This window comes from Agelaius phoeniceus, chromosome 11 (assembly GCF_051311805.1).
Source record: "Agelaius phoeniceus isolate bAgePho1 chromosome 11, bAgePho1.hap1, whole genome shotgun sequence".
Taxonomy (NCBI): domain Eukaryota; kingdom Metazoa; phylum Chordata; class Aves; order Passeriformes; family Icteridae; genus Agelaius; species Agelaius phoeniceus.
This window is the reverse complement of record NC_135275.1, coordinates 20,919,016-20,942,500: the sequence shown is the minus strand read 5'-3', so window position 1 is coordinate 20,942,500 and position 23,485 is coordinate 20,919,016. Positions and strand designations below refer to the sequence as shown.

General features: G+C 41.8%; 1 protein-coding gene across 4 annotated transcripts in view; it reads right to left on the bottom strand.

Moving 5' to 3' along the window:
* Positions 1-23,485, bottom strand: part of CNTN6 (contactin 6) — a 131,339-nt gene that overhangs the window by 92,084 nt on the left and 15,770 nt on the right. For 3 of the 4 annotated variants that reach the window (XM_077184629.1, XM_077184627.1, XM_077184628.1), the window contains exon 2: positions 15,841-15,978. The exons of the other annotated variant lie outside the window; for it this stretch is intronic. In XM_077184629.1, coding sequence (XP_077040744.1) covers positions 15,841-15,895 — 55 coding nt within the window. In that variant the 5' untranslated portion in view covers positions 15,896-15,978. The remainder of the gene's footprint in view (positions 1-15,840; positions 15,979-23,485) is intronic. 4 annotated transcript variants of the gene reach the window in all.

Here is a 23,485-nt window from a genome sequence, read left to right as displayed (position 1 = left end):
ATTTTTGTCATTGGAATTGTGTGATGACTCCCAAATTCCACTGATAGATGCCCTGACAATGCCTTCTTAATGTGAGAGTGAAACCTTGGCTTGAATAAGCACATAACAACATGAGAAACTGCAGTTCTGCTTACACAGAAAATGAGGGGAAAACAATAAAGGAATTTGGGGAAATTTCAGACCCATTTGGGTCTTTGCAACTCTTCTTTCCCATCCAGGGACTCTGGAGACAGAGGGGACAAAGGAGAATTGCTGCACTCAAAGATCCAGCCACACTGGAATGGAGAGAAATCATTGAAGAGACCTGTTTGCAAATAATTTGAATTTACTAAAGCAAGCAGTGATTCATCTTTGTTTCCAGAGGCCACACTTGGTAATTCCCACTTATGCTCAACAGCAAAATTGTTGTAATGTGAAGTTGCATTTTGGTTCTGCAGCACTGAGAGTCTCAGACCTTGTAGAAATCCAGATACAATCTCCATTCTACAGCACTATAATGCAGATGGGTGTTTAAGCTCCTTGTAGAAGTTATTTAAATTTGGTTTATTTATTTTGAATAGCTGGAACAAAATGGCTCCTTCCCAGATGCTTGTTTTTCTCACTAGGGCTGAAGTAAGAGGCACGAATAAACCAGTCAGGAATTGCTGCAAGACCCTGACATCAGTGATGATTTTATATGTAGATAACAAGGTTTATATCCTGGGATAACACTTCCAAATAATTGAGATCATGAAGATAATAGAAAAACACATGAAGACCATTTATTTTTGTAGCCCAAATTACTGCCACGGCAAAAATTCCTCAGGACACAGAAAGATCTGATATAGAAATTTCAGGCTGCCACCTACTTCTTGCTTTCAGATGATTGATAACTCAGGAAGAAAATCTTGGGGTATAAATCATCTCAAGCAATGATCCAGGCAAGATTAAAAAACTCTTTATTTTCTTACATATAATTGAAGAGGAATGCAAGGGGTATTTAAAACATTTTTAACCTAAGGCAGGTCTTGATTTAAATTAGATGATTCAGTCAGGATATTATCAAAATATTTATTGTATTGACTGACTGATTCACTTGCATTTGTCATCACAGTACTGGCATCCATTTGAAGGATCAAAACTACATTTGGAACTTATACTTTTAGGAAAAAAAAATGGTCTTTCTTAACCAAAAATCAGGTTGCAAAATTGACAATTGGCCAGTGAAGATCTACCTGAGATAAATCAGACCTCATCTGGCTTTTTTGTGGCTGTTTGGGTAGGATGAGATTTTTTGGCCAGAAGCACTTGCAGATGTGCCTCATCTTGAGAATATTTATGTTTAATTCTTATTTTGGCCAAAAAAAAAAAAAAAAAACAAACCAAAAAAAATCTTAACTATCATGAGCAGCAGAAGGGAAATAGAGATTTAAATAGCAAAATGTGGTTGGGATTTCATTGGACATGGTTTTATCCTTTGACTCCTCCTGCATTCCAGACACCTGCTGAAAACAGGGAGATGCAACCATTCCCCAGGAAAAGGCAGGATCATCCTCTGTTGTGGAAAATATCAGGCAAGGAAAATATAATTAGCATTGAATATTCTGTTATTGTGTCTAGCCCGCTGAAAGCTCCCAGGCATTTTCAAAATAAATAGAATAAACAGAGATGAATGGAACTGAACTCTGCTAAATATCATCAATGAGGATCTGCTTTATTACTGGCAATTAAGAAGGGAAAGTCAAAACACAAGCTCTCATTATCACTCATTGATTAAAACCCAGTTAGAACATTGCAATCCCATCCAGCCCACTGCTCTGCTCGTTCTGCATTTCAGCACAGAAAACAGCACAATATTTCAGAAATAATTAGGAACACAGAGTTAGTGATCAGCCTTAATGTTCCCCAATAAAATTGCCAAAGTAAATGATTATGGATCAGCCAAAAGACACTATTTGAAGCCATCATCTTTTGTGGCTGTTTAATACCTTCATGATGATTTTTTCTTTTCCTGAGTAAACGCAAATGAAGTTAAAATCCTTCCAGTAATGGCACCCTGGAATTTAGCAGAAGTCACAAGCATAACTTTGCAAATGCTCTTTTTTTGGGAAATGACTCCAGCCACTGAGTACTCAGGCAATTTTTGTCTCTGCTCTCTATTTTAGAGGAGCTAATATCAACATTTCTGATGTAGAGCAAGCTGGGAATGTCTCATTGTCAAAATCACTGTGCTTTTCCATTCAAGGAAAAATGACCTTTATCTGATGTGTTCTACAAAAAAAATAAATTTAAAAAAAAAAAGAAATGACAGCATAAACAACAAAACAAAACCCAGCTGAAAGGAGGGGGGAAATGCAGGCTGATAGGGCTGCACTCAAATTCTGCCTTGGAGCAGAGCTGGAAAGGGAAGGGTCAGCAGGAAGGGCTGTGAGCCAGGGACACGTGAGGTGGAAATGTTGCTGCCCATGTCAGCAGGCTGAAAATCCAGGGAAAATTGCAAATGATGCTGTTTAGATACTCTTTCCCCTCCTAATGTCAGTGTTTGATGCCATTTTAAAGCTGCACAGGAACAGCAGCAGCCCAAACCTGGGGTTTGAGGTGGCCCTGTTAACCCTTTCCAAGGTGTCACCCAGAGAGGAGCCTGGAGAACATGGAAACCCAAATGGGAAGAGTTTGTGCCATTTGTCCTCCTGTACCTCCTGTGCAAGTTTCCAGAGGGAAGCCAGAGCCTGAAATGCTTTTCATGAGCAGATATGAAAAATTCCCTAACTCTGGCAGCTGTTCCTTGGCCAGTGCCAGTTCAGCTGCTCCATCACCCTCTCACCTCCTCCCTTTTATCTCTTCTTCCATTATTTGTTAAAATCCAGCCATTTTAGGAAACAGGAATGATTTATTATTAAAAAATACCATTTTCATCAACTTTTACGAGTTTAATTTCCAATCAAGCCTTCACCTATTCTGTCATCAAAATCGTTTTGCAAACCCATTTTTTTCCAGCTGGGATTTACATTGATCCCTTCACACTTTGGGTTCTACCCTTTCCCATTATTTCACTTCAACTCCCTGGTTTTTAAGAAGCTTTAAAAATTAATTTATGTCTTCTTCCCACCTGGAAACATTCAGAAAGGACATGAGTGCAGGAGAAAAAGTGAGTCCAGGTTTAGGACTTCTCAGTCCATTGAGTTCTCTGTGTTTTTTGTAGAATTTCGCTGCTTGGGTTGGAAAAAGAAATAAAAATCAGACAATCTACAGCAGGAATAGCCTGATGGGAGCTTTAGCACCGGGCCAATAATGAAATGCAGGGAAAACATTTCATATCTATTACTTTGGGGTAATTTTTCTCTAATCCAAAAATCACAAAACCGCTGTAATTCTGCGGAAACCTCGCATACTTGGCTGGCATATTTTCCCCAGCTCTAGGAGGAACTGATAACAGGCTGCTGAATTACTGCTTAATAAACCACTAAATGAGTGCCATCCAAGATAACGGGGCATTAAATGACGGCTATTCAGGGAAAAAGTAGAAGTGCAGAGAGAAATGCAAGAGGACTCTTTGCATAGAGGGAAATTGGATTAGTCATCTCATCTCTGCCAGTGGTGAAATTCAAACTGCAGCAGATTGGGGAAAAAAAAAATATGGAAAGTGTTTTGATGCCAAAGAAAGGAGGACACTCCATGTAGGGGCTGCTTGTGATCGCTTGAGCTGGGACGGAGTGTTAAAATTGTGGGGGTAATGTGAGCAGTGAAATATAATAAATGCAAAGACAAAGTGAAATGAAACAGAAAGGTGAAATCCAAAAAGGGGAAATAATATACGGATGAGATTATAAAACAAAATAAATCAAGAGGTGTTAATAAATATAACAATATCTATTAATATGCATTAGATGCAACATGTAACATATTATATATTGTATATTGTATATTGTATATTGTATATTTTATGTTATATTATATGTTATATATAATATATAATATATAATATATAATATATAATATATAATATATAATATATAATATATAATATATTATATATTATATATTATATTATATATATTATATATTATATATTATATATTATATTATGTGTTGTGTATTACATATTAATACATTATATAAATAATTAATTTATAATAATATAAATAAATCAATAAATATAGAGATGTTGGAGATTTTCAGGATGTGAACACAAAAGGCCAAGTGTTGAGTGCAGGCTGGATCATTGAACTACACAACGGTTTGGGTTGGAAGGACCCTAAATCCCATCCTGTCCCACCCTTGCCATGGGCAGGGACACCTCCCACTGTCCCAGGCTGCTCCAAGCCCAACCTGGCCTTGGACAGCTCCAGGGATGGGCAGCCAGCACTTCCCTTTTCCCCTGGTTGCTGTGGGATTCAGAGTGGAAGTGCTGCCCTTCCCTGATGCCCCAAGCCCGATCACAGCCCAGAGGTGTGTGAGGAGCTGCCCTGTCCCTGCCATCCATCTCGGCCTGGTGCCATCCATCTGCAGCAGAGCTTGTCCCACAAGGCTGCTGAGAGCACATTTGCTTGACTTGTGGTGCTTGGGAAATTGTATCCTCCTGAGTGATGGCCACGGTGCAGCATCGCCAGCAGAGTTATGACAAATCTGCCCAAGGCCATATTTCTGGGCAGTGACATAATCAATGATGGATTCAGCTCTAATTTCAGGAGATTTAGACTGCAGAGTTTCCAAGCAAAGAGAGGAGGGTGTGCCATGTTCCCTCTCCTCAATAATTGCATCCAGCTGAATTTACAACACGTCCTATTTCACCACGTTCATTTTCTGTGTGTTTGTGTTTTCACATCCCTAATATCTTGAAAACTATGCAGACATCTGGTAAAATGTCAGTGCAATACAATAAATGTTTGTTTGATTATTTTGACTTGCAGTGGATGTCCACCCTTGGGCTGACAACAAATCTCCTGTCTCAATTCCTCCTGTAAATTAATTGTGCATATGCGAAAGCATTTTACACATATCAAACTGGGACAGAAATCTTCATTCAGGTTTGCTTTCCTTAAAGTTTGCATGAATTTCTGTTGGTGGTGTGGTTCAGATTTTTATCCAAAACACTTAACCCAAGTTATTTCGAAGCACAAAATATGAATCAGGCTGGATTCTGTTCATAGAATTTTGTTCTTTTCCATACAAATTCTAGGTTCTCACCTTTCAGGTCACTCTTAATCTGTAGATTTTTTTTTTTTTTTAATGAAGAACTTGGGCATTTCTTTGGGAAGGAGAGTTTAAGAATACATAGATATGTCTGCTCTCTAAATCTCACTGTGTTTTACGTGATTTTTCTTAGATTATTTGAAGAAAAGACATTGTTCCAGTGAGCACTGAAAGTCAGTGGCATCACCGGCAATAAAACCATTTTAATTTGCAGTCAGACTGGTGGGATATTAATGAGGTTTACCTTTCTTTAAGGCAAATTTGTGGAGTACATGTGCAGCACCATTTTAATTGAAGCACCACACATAATTTCGTGTCTCGCCAACTTATCTCCTGGAGAGGCTGGGGGTTAATTGAGTGAATAAAATAAATGTAGACTAATTAGGAGATGACAAGTTATAGCTGATAAGGTCACTTGTCAGGCAAATATGAATTCAATATCTGTTGCATAAATTGTTACATTTTCTCTGGCCTAGAGCAAACTATTTGTGTTTTGCAAACTCACAAATGTACAAGGAAGACACAGAGAAAAGTTTTTCATTTCTGCCATGTTCAGTGTAAATCAGAATAAATCTAAATAGAAACAGAAGTTGGAGGTATCACATTATATTCTGATTTGAGTTGTATTATACCATCAGTGATTTTAGTAGCTTTAGACTAATATGACTGAAATATTAATCTGATTAATGCTCAGTAAGTTGCTGGAGATTAACCCCTACAGTTTTGTTGACATTGTATTGATACCAAATTTTTTATAAGCTGTAGGAAAAGTAATAAATCATCACACAACGATTTGGCATAAGTGTATGAAGTGAGACAATGTTAGAGGATGAAGAAATTGCATTCCATAAATCACATGGGGGCTGGGGGGGAATCCTTTCTGAGGATTGAGCCAAAGTTTGGATAGATTTTACTCTAAAGCACCCTAAATTTTTTGGGGTGAGATGGAGACTATCCCAAGGTTTTGGAGCAGCAGCCTGGGCACCTCCTGGGCAGTGAAACAAAGCAAACCCAGCCTGGCCAAGGGCACCCAGCAATGCCCCAGAGGAGAGGCCACTCCCAAGGGACAATGAGCTCTGATTTTCCAACAGGCTGCTCCTTCCCCAGACAATTCTCCCAAATGATGACGAGCTTGGCATCTGCTTTTGAGGAAATCTGGTGGTAAACAACCCATCCAGACTGGAGATCGGTGCACAGAAATAACCTGCCATGGAAATATCCTTTCCTTGGCTCTGCAGTGGTGCTGCAGTGGTGCCTGAACCCCTGCCTGCCCCAGAGCCTTCCTGCCTGGGGTGCAGGGATGCTGCTGCTGGAGCTGGGGGTGCTGACACCTGGCACAGGTGCCCAGAGCAGCTGGGGCTGCCCCTGCATCCCTGGCAGTGCCCAAGGCCAGGCTGGACAGAACTGGAACAACCTGGGATAGCAAAAGGTGTCCCTGCCATGGATGGGGTTGGGAATAAATGATCTTTAGGGACCCTTCCAACCCAAACCATTCTGATTCTGTGACTCCCTGATTCTTCCCACAGCCATTTATACCCACCCTGAAATCCCCAGATAAACCCAGACCAAATCTGTCTTTTTTAACTTTACCATTAAATTCTGAAGATTGTTAAATTAAAACCAAATTAATATTCCTGGGAAGAATCCCTTCTCTACCTCTGCCACTGTGTAAAACCTTGGGGGAGCCAATATAAATAAATACAGATATAAACTGGCCCAGGGTGCCCAGAGCAGCTGGGGCTGCCCCTGGATCCCTGGCAGGGCCCAAGGCCAGGCTGGACACTGGGGCTGGAGCACCTGGGACAGTGGGAGGAGGCCCTGCCATGGCAGGGGTGGCACTGGATGAGCTTTTAGACCCCTCCCAACCCAAACTTTTCCATCACTCTGTGATTCCTTGACACAAGAAAGGTGAAGCTGCTGCCTGTGTGCGTGCAGGTTTGTTTGCAGAACAGCTCCAGCACAAACATCTGCACCTTTTCCACACCTTTTTTACACTCCCCTAAAACGGCTGCAGAAAGAACTGCGCAGAAATAAACCCTTTTTTCTCCGCTTTTCCTCAAACCGCTGCAATATTCAGGACATGTCAGAGGTTCTGTCGCTGGGACAGAGCCCTGCCGGTGCCAGGAACCCCAGGCCATTAACGCGAGCTTTCCCTGGCGACTCAAGCACGACCTCTGCGCGTCTCCTGCTTGCTCGGCACCAAAGCCAGCAAAGCTCCCAGGAAAATATCGAAGAGCTGCTGCTGCTCCAGAGGAAACATCACCCCAGCAAACAGTGTGACAGATCGGACCTCACAAAGACAATTTAAAGCCACAGCGACTTCCTTGCTGATGCCTTGAGGAGTTGGAATTTTTCAGTCACCTCTCACTTTTCCTGTGGAAGGGGCTAACAGCGGGCTTGTTAGTTAAAGGAGTGAGAAGAAGTTGAGAAGGAAGAAGAAACTGATAAGGAGCTCTTTTTAAGGCTGTAGCTAAGGAGACTGAGAGAAGAAAGATAGAAGAACTTTGCAGCTGGATGAAACATTTTTAGAAAGTTAATTAAGTCACTATAACTTCTCACCAATAGTATTATGTTGATTTATTGTGGCCAATAGTAAAGATAGAAGAAAGATAAACAATTGGAAAGTGTATAAAAATCAGCCATATTCAATAATAAAGTGTTGCCAACTGAGACTGCTTGCGGTCTCTGCTTTATGACCGCCTCGACAGCGACATTTTCCCTCAGAACCCTCCTCCTTCCGTTGTGTTTGGGAGCATTGAGGACAATTATTCTGTTTCTGAGGAGCTCCGGGGCTGCACTGAAAGGTGCATTTGTCATTACAAATATCTTGGGCCACGAGAACTTTTCATTGCCGCCAAGAGCAGCTCCCACCGCGGCAGAGCTCGAAGGAGTTTGATGAACAGACCTGATTTCTGAGCTGAAATGAGTGAGTTACAGGTAATTAGAGCAGGCTGAAAAGCAGGACGATGATGTTTGGAGTGAAACAATGTCACACACAGCGCCTTAATTAGCAGCAAAAGTGATTTAGCAAAGTAATATTCTAATTCCAATCCAATTGCTACAAATTATTAATAACAATAAGCATGGAATACCCAAGATTCACTAACAATGAGATGCAATATCTGTCACAGGAAAACATAGGGCCCCTTTCATAATGAGATTGTAATTAGAATAGAACAATAAAGCAGATATTAATATTGAACACAGGACAAAATACTGGTTATGCCATAACCAGAAGGGGGAAAAGTGCTATTGCTAAAACTCTACGAGGGTCTAAAAATCAAATATATCAAAATAAAGTTTATAATGCTGCAAAGCAGGAGGGAATTCAGGCAGTGTCTGACCCACAGGACAAGGCCTGGCAGCTCTGGGTGGATTTGTGGGCACACAGGGGGAAGCAGAGACCCAGGGCAATGGGGGCTGCAGGTCCCCCCTGTGCCTGAGCTCTGCCTCCACACCCCAGATTTGCCCTCCTGTTCCCCTCTCACCTCCTGCAAGAGCAGCCCTAGAGGGCTTTGTCTGCCTTTGGATGGCAATGGGGATAACTGTGCCAGCAACCGCAGCAATTGCTGAGATAAATCCTCACATGTGGGGCTGCTCCTGCACTTCCTGCAACTCTGTAATTCCGTGACAATTAAACGCTGCCTTTAATTTTTAATTTTTTTTTAAGAGTTTAATCCTAAATATGAATGGAGTAATAGAGGAAAGGGGTGTTCTGGAGGATGAAAAACAAATGTAAGGTAAATAAAAGTCATCCATTCACATTATTACTGGCTGGCTCAGGACTATAATCCAGTCTCCTGGGAAATGTGTGGTTGGCCTGTGATTTCCATTGTTTTGGGAGCTAAAACTGGGAAAACTGTGGGACCTGAATATCACAAGAGCAATGAAAGGAGAGCTTTGGCCCAGCTGTGGCAGCTTCAGAGAGCAGCTCAGAGCTACCCCAGACACTTCCATCCGTCCAGCTGGAATAATCCGTATTTCCCTCCCACTGTCCCAGCGCTTCCCATCCACACTCCACAAGCAATTTTTTGTGGCAATCACCAGATTTCCTCTTGCAGACTGGGATGAAAAAACACCTCCCAACGCCAAGAGGTTTATTTTGTACAATAGGCACCACAACCACAGCCTAAATCATCCTGAGGGGTCGGAAATCACTCTGGGAGCTCAAACTCTGGCACAACCACATTTTCTGTCCCAGGCAAGTGCCAACAACAATAATAATACATTAAAAACATGCTCTTTTTTAATACATTAAAAATATTTTTGCTTTTTAATAATACATTTTAATTTTTTTTAAAATTTTTTTTTTGCTGCCAAGGTCAGAGGAGAAAATGCCCATTTTTGAAACCCCCAGCTGGAGTGGGATTGTGGCAGCAAGATTTCCCTAGGAATGTCAAGTAGGTGTGAACGCAGTGAATTCCAAGAAGTTTTCAATGTTAATTCCTGCTCAACAAAAAACACACACATAAACAGCGATCAATAGGCGCTAAATGAAAAAGAAGTAGCAAATCAATAACCCCAGACGTTTTATTTTCCAGCTTCTGCAAACAATGGGAGGGATGATCAGCCTGTGATTACGTGGAAGTCGCAGATATTGTTGCAGCACTTCAAAGTTTGTGGGCAAGATCTTCACCCATGTCAGGTTTTCATGTCAAAATAAAGTAGAGATAATTTTTTTTTTTGGGGGGGGGGTTGTTTGGTTGGTTTGGTGTTTTGGGGTTTTTTAAAGTTTTTTTTTAATATTTTTTGTTTTTTTTGTTTTTTTGTTTTTTTTTTTTTGTTTGTTTGCTCATCTGGTTTGGGGTTTGGTTTTTTTGTTCTCTGGGGTTTTTTGGGGTTATTTTGGTTTTTGGGTTTTTGGTTTTGTTTTTTCTTTGGGGGGGGGTGGGTTGGGGTTTTCTTTTGCATTCCCAAGGTCTGATTTCTGGGAAAAAAAAAAAAAAAGAAATTCTCATTTCTGCTAGTGGAAAATTAGACTCCAGCTGGGTTTTTCTCAATTTCACGTAGGATCACAGATGATCCTTGAGGTCCCTTCCAACCCAAACCCTTCAGCGATTCCATGATTTTTTGGCCATCATTCTCTCCATAATAAAACCTAAGGTTTCAAGTGTCCATTCTTCAATTAAGCCATTGGTTGTGGAGATTAAAAGGGAGTGGATTTGGTTCTCAAACTCCAAAAAATCCATGTTGGCAGCTCTAAAATGGGGAATCTCAAAATTCTCTGGGCAACCTGTGCCAGAGCCTCAACCATTTTAGGGAATAATTTATCTCTAAAAGCTGATCTAATCCTACTCTTTGTTTAAACAATTACTTTGTTTAAGCAATTACTTAAAAGCAGCAATTTTCCTTGAAAATGTTGTGCTTCAATAAACTGTTTCAGTAATATATTATTGTGCTTTCTTAAGTTTAATTTCTTTATACTTAAATTTGCCATTGTTGACAATAGAAAATGCTCAAAATATTTGAAGTGCTTAATCACCTGCTAATTTCAACTTCTTGGCAGTGATAATAAAGTAAAATTGAATTGTCTTTGAAGCTGTTGCAACAAAAAAAAAAAGTGAAAAAAGAAATTAATGGCTTCTAAAGTACCAGGATGTTATTTTAAAAAGTTAATGAGCCTTTTGTGTTGGGAGATAAAATGGTTTGATATGAAACAGGAAGAAATCACGTAAAATTAAATAAAAGGGGAAAAAAATAATGCAAAGCAACTAATTGAAAAGATTGGGAACCAGTAATTATTTCAACCAGCATAAAAATAGACACAGCCTTTCAGACTAAAGAATTTAGACACTAGAGCCATGTAGAAAACATAAAACTCTGGTGAATTCACAGCCAGGAGTTGCAGCATCTCCACCTCGCTCTAGGAGCCATAAATGACATTGCCCTGACAGGGAAGAAGATGCAGGCCCCAATCTAAGGGGGAACCTTAAAGGAACCTGAGCTCTCAGCCCTCTCCACCAGGTCCCTGCTCTCAGGGCAATCCCACAAAGGGATTTTTCTGGGAGATGAAGCACAATGAGGGAGATTCTTCTGTGGGATGAGTCCTGCCCCTGGCAGGGAATGTGGGACACAATTCCTGGCTCCAGCTTTGGGGTGGCGTGGAGTCCTGTCAGTGCAGGACACAAAACAGCACACAATGCTGCTCTCAAGGTGAAGAAAAGGGAAGTTTATTTCCTGACTCCAACAATTACAGATTTCCAAGAGTGACAGCGGATTGGAGGGTGACAGTGCCACCTCTCCAATGACACTGGACAAACCAACAGCCCATCAAATGTCTCCTCCTCCATAAAAGAATGCAAAATAATGAGTTATTTACAGAAAGTGTGTGAGAAAGTTCATTACAAGAATGTAAGCATCAGAAAGCTTAAAAAATCTTAAAAAATCAGGGTGACAGAGTCCTTGGGAAATGTGGTGTCCACTCTAGGGCAAAGCTCTGAGGTGGGTTTAGGTCAGGCTGGTGGAAAGCCTCAGACCCCCTCTCACATCCCCTAAATGTCATTTTCAGAGGTTCCCTTTTTTCCTGGCTCTGTTGCACCAGGGGTGGTTGTTGTCCACTGATGCTGGGGAATGAGCTGAACCTCCTGGCACCCCACAGCACAGAACAAAAGTTCCTCAAATGTCACTGCTGCCTCTCCTGGGAGGGACATTGCAGTACCAGCCTTGCAAGTCCTTCCCAGAAATTCAACTTTTTATTTCCCAAAACCATGAAAACCTGCATGCTGTCTAAGGGACACCCAATTATTATCATTGTCTGACTCATCAGCAGATCTCCAGGTGCTTCTGGTTGTTCAGGGAAGCCTCAACATTTCCAGGCTGGACTAGTTCATCTCCACATTTTGCTGTTAGAAATAGCAAAGATGTCACTTGTCTTAAAATATATGGTGTGCTGTTCCATCCCTAAAGGTGCTGTTATGCCAACAATAAATCTGCCAGACACTGCAGGCAGAGTGTGGGATGTGATGTATTCAATATTCATCCTGCTGTGACCCAGAGGAGGATCAGGACACTTTGCATCAGGAAATGTCTCTCTCTAATTTAACAGTTTCCAAATGATGGGCCCAAAGCCCAGCCTGGGAGGTTGGGGGTTGCACCTTGGGTTGATCTGGAGGCAAGGAGCCAAAGGGCCGTGTGAGAACACAGCCGATGCCTCATTGCCAAATTCAGGTCACACTGGCTTGGGATATTTCTGCTGTCCACAGCCTGACAGAACTCGGTGCCATTCTGCTCTTTCCTTGTCTTTAATGCTGGAATTCCCTCTGCTTCCATGGTGGGGCCATGACCATCAGCAGAACAAAGGCCAGTGACAAAGGCCAGTGACAAAGGCCAGTGACAAAGGCCAGTGACAAAGGCCACCTCTCCATGTGTGCAGAGGGATTTATTTGAAGGGAAGAAGTCACCAGGAATCAGGTCAAAGAGGTGTCATTTCCCTCTAGGAACAGGAGGGACACAGAAAATTGGGATCAGCTGTCCAGGAGGCAGGCAGACCCTTGGAATTATCAGGAGGTAATTCCTCATTGACACGGGGGAGAATGGAGGGACCAGAGAGAGGGAGAGAGGCGATGGAATTTCCTCCAACCTGATGGAGAGACTGAGCTGGCACCCCCAAAGAACAGCCTGAGGTGCATCTGATGGACACTCAGGACAGAAATATGATATCAGAAATGAGAATAAAATTCTGTCTCATCGAGATGTTCTTGGCAGCCTGCCCTGCACAACAGCTCTAGAGGAAGCAGCACAATCCAGGAGCAGCCATAGGAGGAAAACCTGAGGGAGTTTTGGTGTTGAGAGACAATGATTTTATTTTATTGAGCACTTTGGACACGTCTGTTCATTCCAACTTCCCAAAATCCTGCCTACATCTTTAATCCAGAAAGTGAAGGCTCTTTCCTAACATATTCATATCAAATAATGCTTAAATTTCAATGCTGTCAGGAGATGGTTGTTGTACATCCCTATAGCAAGTACACAGAATTCAAAGCAATGATCTCTGAGTTTATCTTCATCACCCTTCTTGCCTCTGGTGCTCTGCTTAGATCAGATTATCTCATTTAAATAGCAATGGGTTATGAAAAAAAAAATTCTAATCTGTTCCCTCGCTGTGTCACTGTGCATGCATTACCTTATTTTATTTTGCCCCCTAAGGCACTGCAAGAAAACCCTAAAGACCCTCATTGAGACACATAAAAAAGCTTTGCTGGAAAATAAGAGTTGGAGGGAACATTATTCTTTCCACGATTTTTTGCCTATAAAGAGAATATAGAGGGCAGTTTGATTTTTGAGTAATTGAATTGCCATTTTGGGGGGCTAATAATATCCAGTTCTTCTGCACAGCACATTTAATCCTGAGATTTAAAATTAATTTATAGGTCAGAATCATTTTCATTCTGCATGTCAGGTGGAATTGAGGTAGAAACAAGGAGGAAATGAGTGACCAATGCCATCCAACACCCAGAATTACCCTTCCATCCCCAGCCCACAAAACTGCTCTGCTCAGCATCAGCGCTGCTTCCTCACCTTCCCACTCATTTCTATTATTCCTAAATTGATGTGGACCTGCCATGTGATAAATCAGAGAAGTTTTGCCATAAGTGCAGTTTGACTGTTACCATCAGGCATATTTCAGAATGTCATGGAGTGAAAATCAGCGGAGCTCTGCTGAAATCAATGGAGTTAATTTATACCCAGGAATAAATTAACTTATCCCAGTGAAGTCAGTGGGAGCTTTGGCTGTTCCTTTAATTGAGAGCAGGAGCAGGACAAAAGGGCCGTTGTGGGCTGCTCTTGGTGCCTGGGAATATGGAGCATTTGCATTTTTAGCTATTTTTAAGTCTTTAAAAGCTGAACATGTTCATCTAAGAGTGAGCTCCCAGTACCTTTTAACTCAGGTTTAAAGCCCAGGACTGGGCTTGTTAAAGAGGATCCTCTGGCAAGAATGATGAAGATGACAAAAGTTTCAAAAATTAAAGCCTGGGGGGGAAAATGAGAGAAAAAAAATGAAGGAGAAGGTTCTTTTTGGAGATACAAACCATGGGTGTGAGAATATCTTGTCCCTCATGCATCTCTCCTGCTCCTCCTGCCATTCAGATTCCAGGACCACCATCTATTTCCCAGTATTTCCCAAGAAATCAAGGAATTGGAGGGGAATCCAGTGCTCTGAAAGACTGGTACAAGTGCTTTACTGAGGGCTGAGTGGGACAATGAGGAATTAAATGGAACATTTGGGTCCTAGTGGTTGTTGAGATTAGTTCAGCAAAGCTGGGTTTACATGAGCGACTGCTCGCTTGGAATATTTTATATATCACAATATTTTATATACTCCAAGATTTTTAGTCTTTAATGTGCTGGCTGTTTGTTACTGAAATAGCAACTTTGTATTGATTTAACAGAAAGTCTGATCCTGAGATTTGCTTTTTTTTTTTTTTTTTATCCTGAGGTTTACATTTCACATTTAGATAAAACAGCATCGAGGTTCATTTAAATTGTATTTTAAAATGGTACTGAAGTCTGCCCTCTGCTCTGTTTCTTCACTTCAAACAGCTGCTGACTCATGCACTACATAATTAATTTAAGTACCATTTGAGGTTACTTTAATACAATTTCCTTGTAAGTACATGAGTAATATCCTGGCTATTTAGAGTTCAATGCATTAATTGGAGACAAAAGTCAGTTGTCATGGTTTCTATCACAGCCAAGTGTGAAGGGTCAGTCCATCCCCAAATTCATTAGAACCTCAAAGAGTTCAGTTCCCACTCAGTGCCTGTTTGGAGAGGAGGCTGTAATGAGCCACATGAGTTAATCCCATTTTTATGGCTCTATGAAGCAGCATTGTCAAGTTATATGCTTTTAATTAGAGGAAAGGTTCAGAGCAGGAGTGAACTCAGAATACCAAACCCTCACTGTGAGCAATGCCCAGCCAGGCAGAAAAGAACATTTTACCTCACAATGTGCTACAAACTGTTGATATTTTAAATAAACACGGGGGATACTCAAGAAGGAGAATGGGGGGAAGCATTCCTGCTTGCTCCAAGCACATTTTGCCCTCTGATCCCAGCCTGAGGAGTGTCAGGGTGGGAGGATGATGGTCTCCATCACCACTCCCTTTTCATTGCATTTGCTATGGGCTTTAAGCAAGATTTTCCTTCCTTTTTGTGCATTTATATTGACAGTCCTTGTGATTCTCACCCTTCATAAATAAATATTTTAATTTGCCTTCCAGTTAACTGTGATTTAAAGACACTTCACTTGCATGGAAGCACTTGGAGAGGGTGTGATATGCAATGTGGAATCCAAACCATGAATTCAGTGCTCCCAAACTGGTCTGGTTTTCAATCCAGCTTCGTTTGCTGATATTGTGGCCAAGAAATGTTTTCATGACGTTGTCACCCAAGTAACAATTGTTTTTCTTTCTCACTGTTACAGCTTAGACTATTTTTTGAAGCTATTACCTGGATTCCAGCTTTCTTATGCTCCTGAAAAGTGCTTTTCTGGTTCAAAGACAGCACCTGGAGTTGCTTAAAATTAAAGTGTGTCCTAATGAAAAGCTCCTTAGTCACTTGTTCATACAAAAAAGGGCTGTTAATTCTGGTAATTGCTTCTCCTTTCTGCAGGAACTATGACGCTGGCAGAGATTTATCAATCACAAACACTAATAGTGGAACATTTTACCTGTGCTGCAGCTCATGAATGGCAGCAGGCTTATTAGTTTCCATAGCAACACCATCTCCACTTTCCAAGGTCAAAAATTCCTCCCATCCAATCAGTGGAAGAAAGTAAAGTGTGTCTTCCTGTGACTACCTGGATATTCTGCAAAAACAGGAAGAGATATTGGGCAATTAAAGTACAGACTCCAAATCAATACCCCAAAATTTTCCCCAGGTAAAATCACCTTCTGCTGCCCCTTTTGGAGACTCAGGCACTACGAATGCGATAGGATAGGATCGTCCTGGCACAAAAATCATTCCAAAATGACACAAAGCTGGAATGAAAATCACAGGTAATGCTGGGGTTCCTCCCATCCCCTCCACGTGACACAGAGACCTCTTGGATGGGAGGGAGTTTCTCCAAGTAGGAAAGAAAAATCTGCCTGTCCCTCTGCCAGACTGTGCTGGGATGGAAGAAAAGGTGTTTGGAAAAATGAGCTTTTTTCAACTCCGAAATGTTTATCAAAATTTAAGATATTTCTTGCTCCATCAAAGGGAGCCCCTCTGGGGCCAGGCTGGGAGAGCTGGAGAGGAGCAGCTCCAGGGAGAGCTCAGAGCCCCTGGCAGGGCCTGAAGGGGCTCCAGGAGAGCTGGAGAGGGACTGGGGACAAGGGATGGAGGGACAGGGAATGGCTCCCAGTGCCAGAGGGCAGGGATGGGTGGGACATTGGGAATTGGGAATTGTTCCCTGGCAGGGTGGGCAGGGGCTGGGATGGAATTCCCAGAATCTGCCCCTGCATCCCTGGCAGTGCCCAGGGCCAGGTTGGACACTGGGGGGGACATTCCACAGCCTGGGACAGTGGGAGGTGTCCCTGCCATGGCTGGGGTGGCACTGGAGGGGATTTAGGGTCCTCCCAACCCAAACCAGTCTGGGATTCCAAGATTCCATGGTGTGGTGGGGCTCTGATCCCAGGCAGGATCCTTTGGTGAATGTGATCAATCATTGATCTCAGGGGAGGAGAAGGGATCACAATGTCACACACAGCCCATGTAAAAACACAAAGCCACCTTTTCTGGGGGAAGTTTGATCCTCCAGAAATGAACCATCCCCAGTAAGGATTTACATAACAATTATCTCTAATTTCCTTTGACATTTCAGTCAACAGATGATGAATTAAGCCAGGAAAAAGTATCTGTTTGGCCTATACTCCCAAAGGGCAAACGAGTGATTTACTGTGGGGGATCAGTTCATAAAGCAGCTGAAACCAGAAATCACTTAATAAAATGAGTTTACAAAATTGTGAAATCATTCCAAACCTTTTAAGTGCTGAAAATTTTCCACTGAGAAATTACAATTATGAGGCACACTTATGGATCCATATTCTCTTCTCACTTGTCTCATTTTTCACAGCAGCATGAAAAGATCTCATCCAGGGTTGCCCTGGAACTTATTGCTCATAGGAGTGAGAGAGATGTTTTTTAGAAAATGAAGAAATCCAAATCTTCTGGAAGCCATCCCACTTCTCTAAGGGACTTAATTTTGTTAATATTTTCTATAAACTTCAACTATACAAATGCAGGTGGTCTCAAGGGAGACACGTAAAATCCTGAGGAACGATCAAAACTTGACAAGCTTCTAAATTTTGGCAAAAGAGGATGGAAAAACCCCAGAGTTTCTTTTAGCTTTTCACGATGTCCTACTTCACACACAGCTGTGATCTACTGAAGAACATTTGCAAAATTTATAAGTGTTTGAAAGGAAAAGGATTAAAAAGTATTAAATTCTAATTCTGTCGAAGTAGAAACAGAGAAGGATGAGCTGGGCTGTACCTTTATATATCCACCCTGCCCAAAGCGGCAGCAACTGCACCTAAACAGCCTCGATCAATATTTCCTTCCTTTTTTAATACTTTTGGGTGCTGTTTTACAACACTTGCCTTCAGTCCAGGTTCCACTCCAACCCCTCCTTTAAACCACCTGGTGATACTGAAGGTAGGCATTGATTGTTCCTGGTGCTTTCCCTTATTGAATCACATCATATTTATTTCACACCCTCTCTCCTGCTTGTCAATGTTTGTCTTGAGGCTCGTGTACATATCTGTGATATCTGAGATAAAAAAAAATAAAAATACCCTCTTTAAATTTGTTTTCTCTCGTCCTTCATGAACAGAATGTATCCCTTCAGATCAAAAAATGTAAGTTAGGATTTTAATTAATTACTTAGATGTCATCCCATTCCTCCTGTATTAATTTTGTGACTGTACCTGTCCCAGGTTTAGATTTTTTTCCCTGCAGGAGGGAGAAGATTCCCCAAGCACCCAGGGCCTGTGTAGAGCAGCACCCCAGGGTGAGGAGGCTCAAATTTCCCATTTGCTGACAAATCATCCTGGTGGGTGCCAAGCTGGCTGTTAGCAGATAACGACCAGCGTTTGTCTGCAATTTATCTCCTTTTGCTCAAGTTATTGCCTCGAATTCTGCACATTCCCACGTGTTTTCCTTGGCTTTTCAGTCTGGATTCCCCTCCTGTGCTGGGGATTTTTCTGTGGTTGTTCTCTTGGACAGGGAGCACCTCCCAGTGCTGGTCCCACCCAAACCCTTTTCCTCAAGATCTCTCAAATATATTCAGTTTCTGCTCCTTCCACATTGGGTGTGTGTGATTTATTTTAGTGCAGAAATCCCTTCTAAAGGTGCAAGAGTTACCAAAGAAAATTGGGAATGGACTTAGACCCTCCAGAGTTACTCACATGCTTCCTGATATTCCAAACAAAAAATATTCCAAGCAAAAAATAACCAATAAAAGCCAAATAACTGGCCAGACTCTGCTTTTTCCAAGAGGACAGATCCCTTTTTTTTTGCAAGGAAATATCCTTTTGAAACCATCCCTGCTTTCTGTTCTCCTCTTGATGGGTTCTGGATGAGTTTTTGGAACCCTGAAACAAGAACCTGCAGCTGCCAAAATCCAGAATACCCAACCCAAACTCTTTGTATTCATAGAAGGAATTGATCAGTCCTCAGAACTGTAATTCTTCTGCTCCTAGGACTGCAAATTATGGGGCATTACTGTAAATACACACACACACACACACACACACACACACAAATATTTCCTTTAAGTTACCCAACTGTTTTATTCCCTTCCCTTTGACATACACAAGGACTGAACTGGCGAGCAGGCACTTAATATTTTTTACAACATCTTTCCAACAGCTGCTTCCATGGGATTATTTACTGTCAAACTAAATCAAGAATAAATGAAAAAACTGAAATATTTATAGCATAAGGAAAGTCTGGTTCAGACTAGAAATCCCAGACTGGCGTTAAATCAAGAAATGTAACAAGATAAATTCTGCCATCATACCCTTTGTTTCCTGGATGTGCTGCTATCACTTATTCTAATTGTTATGCCATGGTTTGAGCAGAGAGATGGATGGAAAACAAAATATGTTAAATATGATCATGGGGGAAACATTACATTTCCCCCTCAAAATCCTGATTGCGTGTCCATTTGTCAGCAGGATGTAATTTATACAAATATGTTTGTTACAGAAGGAGGCAACATCATTTTTTGTTGTTTTCCCATTAGAGAAAACAAGTCCATAGGAAAGAACTCAGTCCTCAGACACTTTATACCTGTCATTTTCATCTCTGATGTGAGAGGAAGGAGAGATATTTGCTCCTGGGACATCCAAATGTGTGGGACTCACAGGGATATCCAGGAGGTGAATAAATGGGAAAAGGAGGATAAAATTCCCAGGTCAGCCATGGCTCTGGGTGGATGGGCTGAGCTGCACCTGCTCCTCCTTGCAGACACTCTGGGTAATATTGGAAAGGAAGTTCACAAAACGATTGCTGTCATGAAACATTCCCTCCTGGACATCTGGGATATTGAAAAATTCAGTCAAAAATGGGATTTGAGTGTTGACTTGGCCCTTAGCACACGGAGGGAAAGGCTGGCTTGTTGTGTGGCTGGAGGTTGCAGTTGTACTGCTCTTTTCCTTGGAATTTAGTAGGGAACAGGCTGTGGATTCATTTATTAATTAAAAGAATCTGACATATATTTAACACATTAATTTAACTGCTAATGTCTTGTTCTTTACTGAGCCCGACCTGGTGCTGAGGCTTTGGTTTTCAAGACCTTTAATTTCTACAACCATTTATTTTTTGAGTAACAAAATATTTACAAGACCAAATCTGCGACAAAAGACAAAACTGCTTTTCTGGTGTCATCTGAATTTTCATGAAAATGGGTCCCATTTCCCTCTTCTGCCACAATTTTCTGTTAAGTTTTCTGCAAGTAAAAGTTGGTTCAGGTGGTGATGTGACATTGAACTGGGGTAAAACCTGTCAGGCCCTGGGAATGATGAGATTTTGCTCTCAGCTAAATTCCAGCAAATTGACATTTTTACCCATGGCAAAATGTAGCTTTGTTTGCAGAAAGAGCAACTTTTTGACCTGGTGGGGGAAAAAAAAAAATAAAAAGTATAACAGCAGGGATTTGGAGCCAAATGCCACAGTGGTGCTGGTGGGGGAGCTTCACTCCAGGTTTATTGGTGTAACCACCTATAGGATGAGATCTGTAGGGCAGAAGAAAGGAATGGAAATGTGGAGAGAAAGGCTCTAATCCAGAGAGTGCATGCACAGCCCTTTTATTCTGCAGCCTCAGCTTTCCCTCCCACCAGCTTCCACACATCTCTATTATCTTTTGAATTTGGCCTTCCACACTTTTGTATTCCTCATGTGCCAGGAAATAAGTCTGTCCCAGGCAGGCTTGCATTCCTGGCACACCATTGCTCCTGATCTCTCTATTGTCTCCTGAGCACCTGATTCCAAGGCATCTAATGTGAATTTTCTCATGAATGCCAATGATATACAGCTACATTTTTCTTTTCAAACTTTTTATCCCTGAGGCGCTTTCTGCACTCAAACTATTTTCCAGATATCCATAGCAGAGTGAATAGCAAACACTTGCAGCTACCAGAGCAGGAGCAGAAGCGACCAGTTTGCCAGGCTCCAGCAAGATTTACGTATGCTGTTGGAGTTCTCATGCTTATTTAGAATTATTGAACCATATTTTGAGGGAGAGAAGCACCCCGTGCTATTTAACAAAGGTTTCCGATACCGATCGCTCCTGTTTTTCCTCTCTCACAAAAGGACTTGGGTTTGCATTTGGTTTTCACTCCTGACTGCTATTGCTTACTTTTCCTAGGGAAACTGAAAATATTGGGGCTCATTTGCAATTCAAATTCAGTGCATAAAGCCTTCGGGGAGGGTTTAAATCTTGTGTTTTCAAAACATTTTCCTAACTCCGAGCAAACAGCTCGTTGTGTTTCAGGCGACATTGAGATCCTACATGGTGGGACACTACAGAGGCTTTTGGTGCCTTAAACTCCCCACATTAGGACATTTGAGGAGAAATGGGATGGACTTTGCTCTGGTGTCTGATGAGGCCTCACTCACTGTCCCAGATGGATTCAGCAGCATTGAGATGGTCCTGACATGGGGACTTTGTGGATCCACATCCCTGGAAGTGCCCAAGGCCAGGTTGGATGGAGCTTGGAGCAGCCTGGAATAGTGGAAGTGATGCCTCAGGTTTGAGCTTTTCTATTTTTCAGGTTCTGTGCTGCTTTAGTGTGTGGGTCTGAGCTTCACATCAGGGCATGGTGAGCTCTGTGCACAGAGCAGGGACACAAAACAATTCCTGCTCCAGCTGGGCACCAAGGACAAATGATCCAAATCTCAGCCCAGGAGCACAAACACCATGGGCTGGAGAGAGAAAAACAAGGATGGGACTGCAGGGGCTAAAGCTGGAATGGGACAATGAACTGCAAGGTGCAAATGGAGCAGAACTGATCCCAGGGACAGAGCCCGTGCCCGGCCGTGCATTTTGGGGCCATTTTGGTTCATCTTGGGTGCAGCCCTGGCTGGACTCTTGTGCTGCCCAAGGTGGATCCATGGAGGAGATGCTTTGAATGAATCCCTGCTTTATTCTGGAGCTCTGCCCAGCCTCTGTTCCAGGGCAGCCTGCACAGGGCATCAGAAGCTGTCCCTGCCCATGGCAGGGGTGGCACTGGATGGGCTTTAAGGTCCTTTCCAACCCAACCCATTCTGTGATTCTAAACATCCTTGTCAGGATTCACATGTTCTTTAACAGTCAAGTACAAGGCTCAGCAGGATTTAAATATCTTTAAAATTATTTTGATTTTTTTTTTCCCCTGTGTTCTTATTTTCACAGCAACCATTAGGGAGCTTAAAGCAGGATGCTGAAAAAGAGAAACTCCTCGGCCATCAGTGCCCTGCAGAACGTGTCCAAGTGCTTCAGGATCCCACTGGAACTGCTGGAAAGGTCTCAGGGAGTGCCATTCTTTCATTCATCCATTCTTTCATGAGTATCTGCACTGCTTCAGTGCAGTGGCCAAACATTTTGTGGGCATTCCCAGCTGTAAATAACCCTGTCTGCACAGGCAAGAGCCAGTGAGAGAATTTGCTGTACTTAACCCAACTACAAAGATGAAAGGTAGAAACCCCAGTGGGCCGTGCTGTTGACAAATCAGCATTAAAAAGTCTTTCAACAGCAAAGTGCTTAAGTGATAATGAATATAATGGAGAATAACCCAATCCCAGCCCTTGTGCTGAACCCAGGTGCAGTTTTCTCACACAACCACATTTGGAGCTGTATTTTGACACCCTTTTTTAAAAATTTATACACTATGCAATGCCAGTAATCAGCCTGAAAGGGCTGATTGCTCATTTCTTGGCTAAAACAGTGCTGCTCTCATTTTAATCCCTAAATAAGTGGGAATGCACCTCCAACAGCTGAGTGAAATCTGTCCTGGAAGTGTTGGTGGGATGAAAGCATCAGTTCAGCCCTCAGAGATTTGTGGGAACTACAGGAGAGAACATTTTCCATGTGAATTAGAATTTAGAAGTTTTCATCATGAAGATCATTTCCAACAAGAAGAAGATTCTCTCCCAATCATTTGATACAGTCTGCAGCAATTACTGAGCAAACATTGAGATGGAAAAAGTCTGATAAAAATGCTTCCAAGGCCTGGCTGAAATGCAAGTGTGGATCAGTTTTCAATACAATACACTATGAAATAAAGTTTTTGAAGAGATCTGAAAGTGTTAAATTTACCAAATCTGATAATATCACTTTTGAACAATTATTACTTTTCTTTTAACTTGTTCACAAACACTAAAGCTGCAGATCTTGATGGCACCAAGCACTGGGAATGAAGAGCACACATTGTTCTTCCCAGGTGAAAAGTTTAATATCTACTTCCAAGTATTATCAGTGTAATAATGATTTAAAAAATTGATTCTGTTTTGACTGAAGTCAGCAGCAAAATTCCCATTTCTTCAGTAAAAAGAGGATCAAAATGAAAATATCATCAAAAGACAGTGTGCAAGTTTCTTCAGAGATATGGAGGTTAATAAAGGAATTGTTGATAAACTTTTACAATGATATTTTGAGGACTTCATCTCTTTCAAGATCTCATGCAGCAGTTGTTTCTCTCTGAGCCTGATATCCCAGCAATGCTTTCATTTGTGCTGCCCTAAAGTCTCTTATTAGGTGTTGGCAGTTTAATCTTTTGCTTCTTCACATTAAATATCCCAGATCTTTTCATTAAAATCAATATTAAAGGCATTGTGATATCTTTATGGGGTTC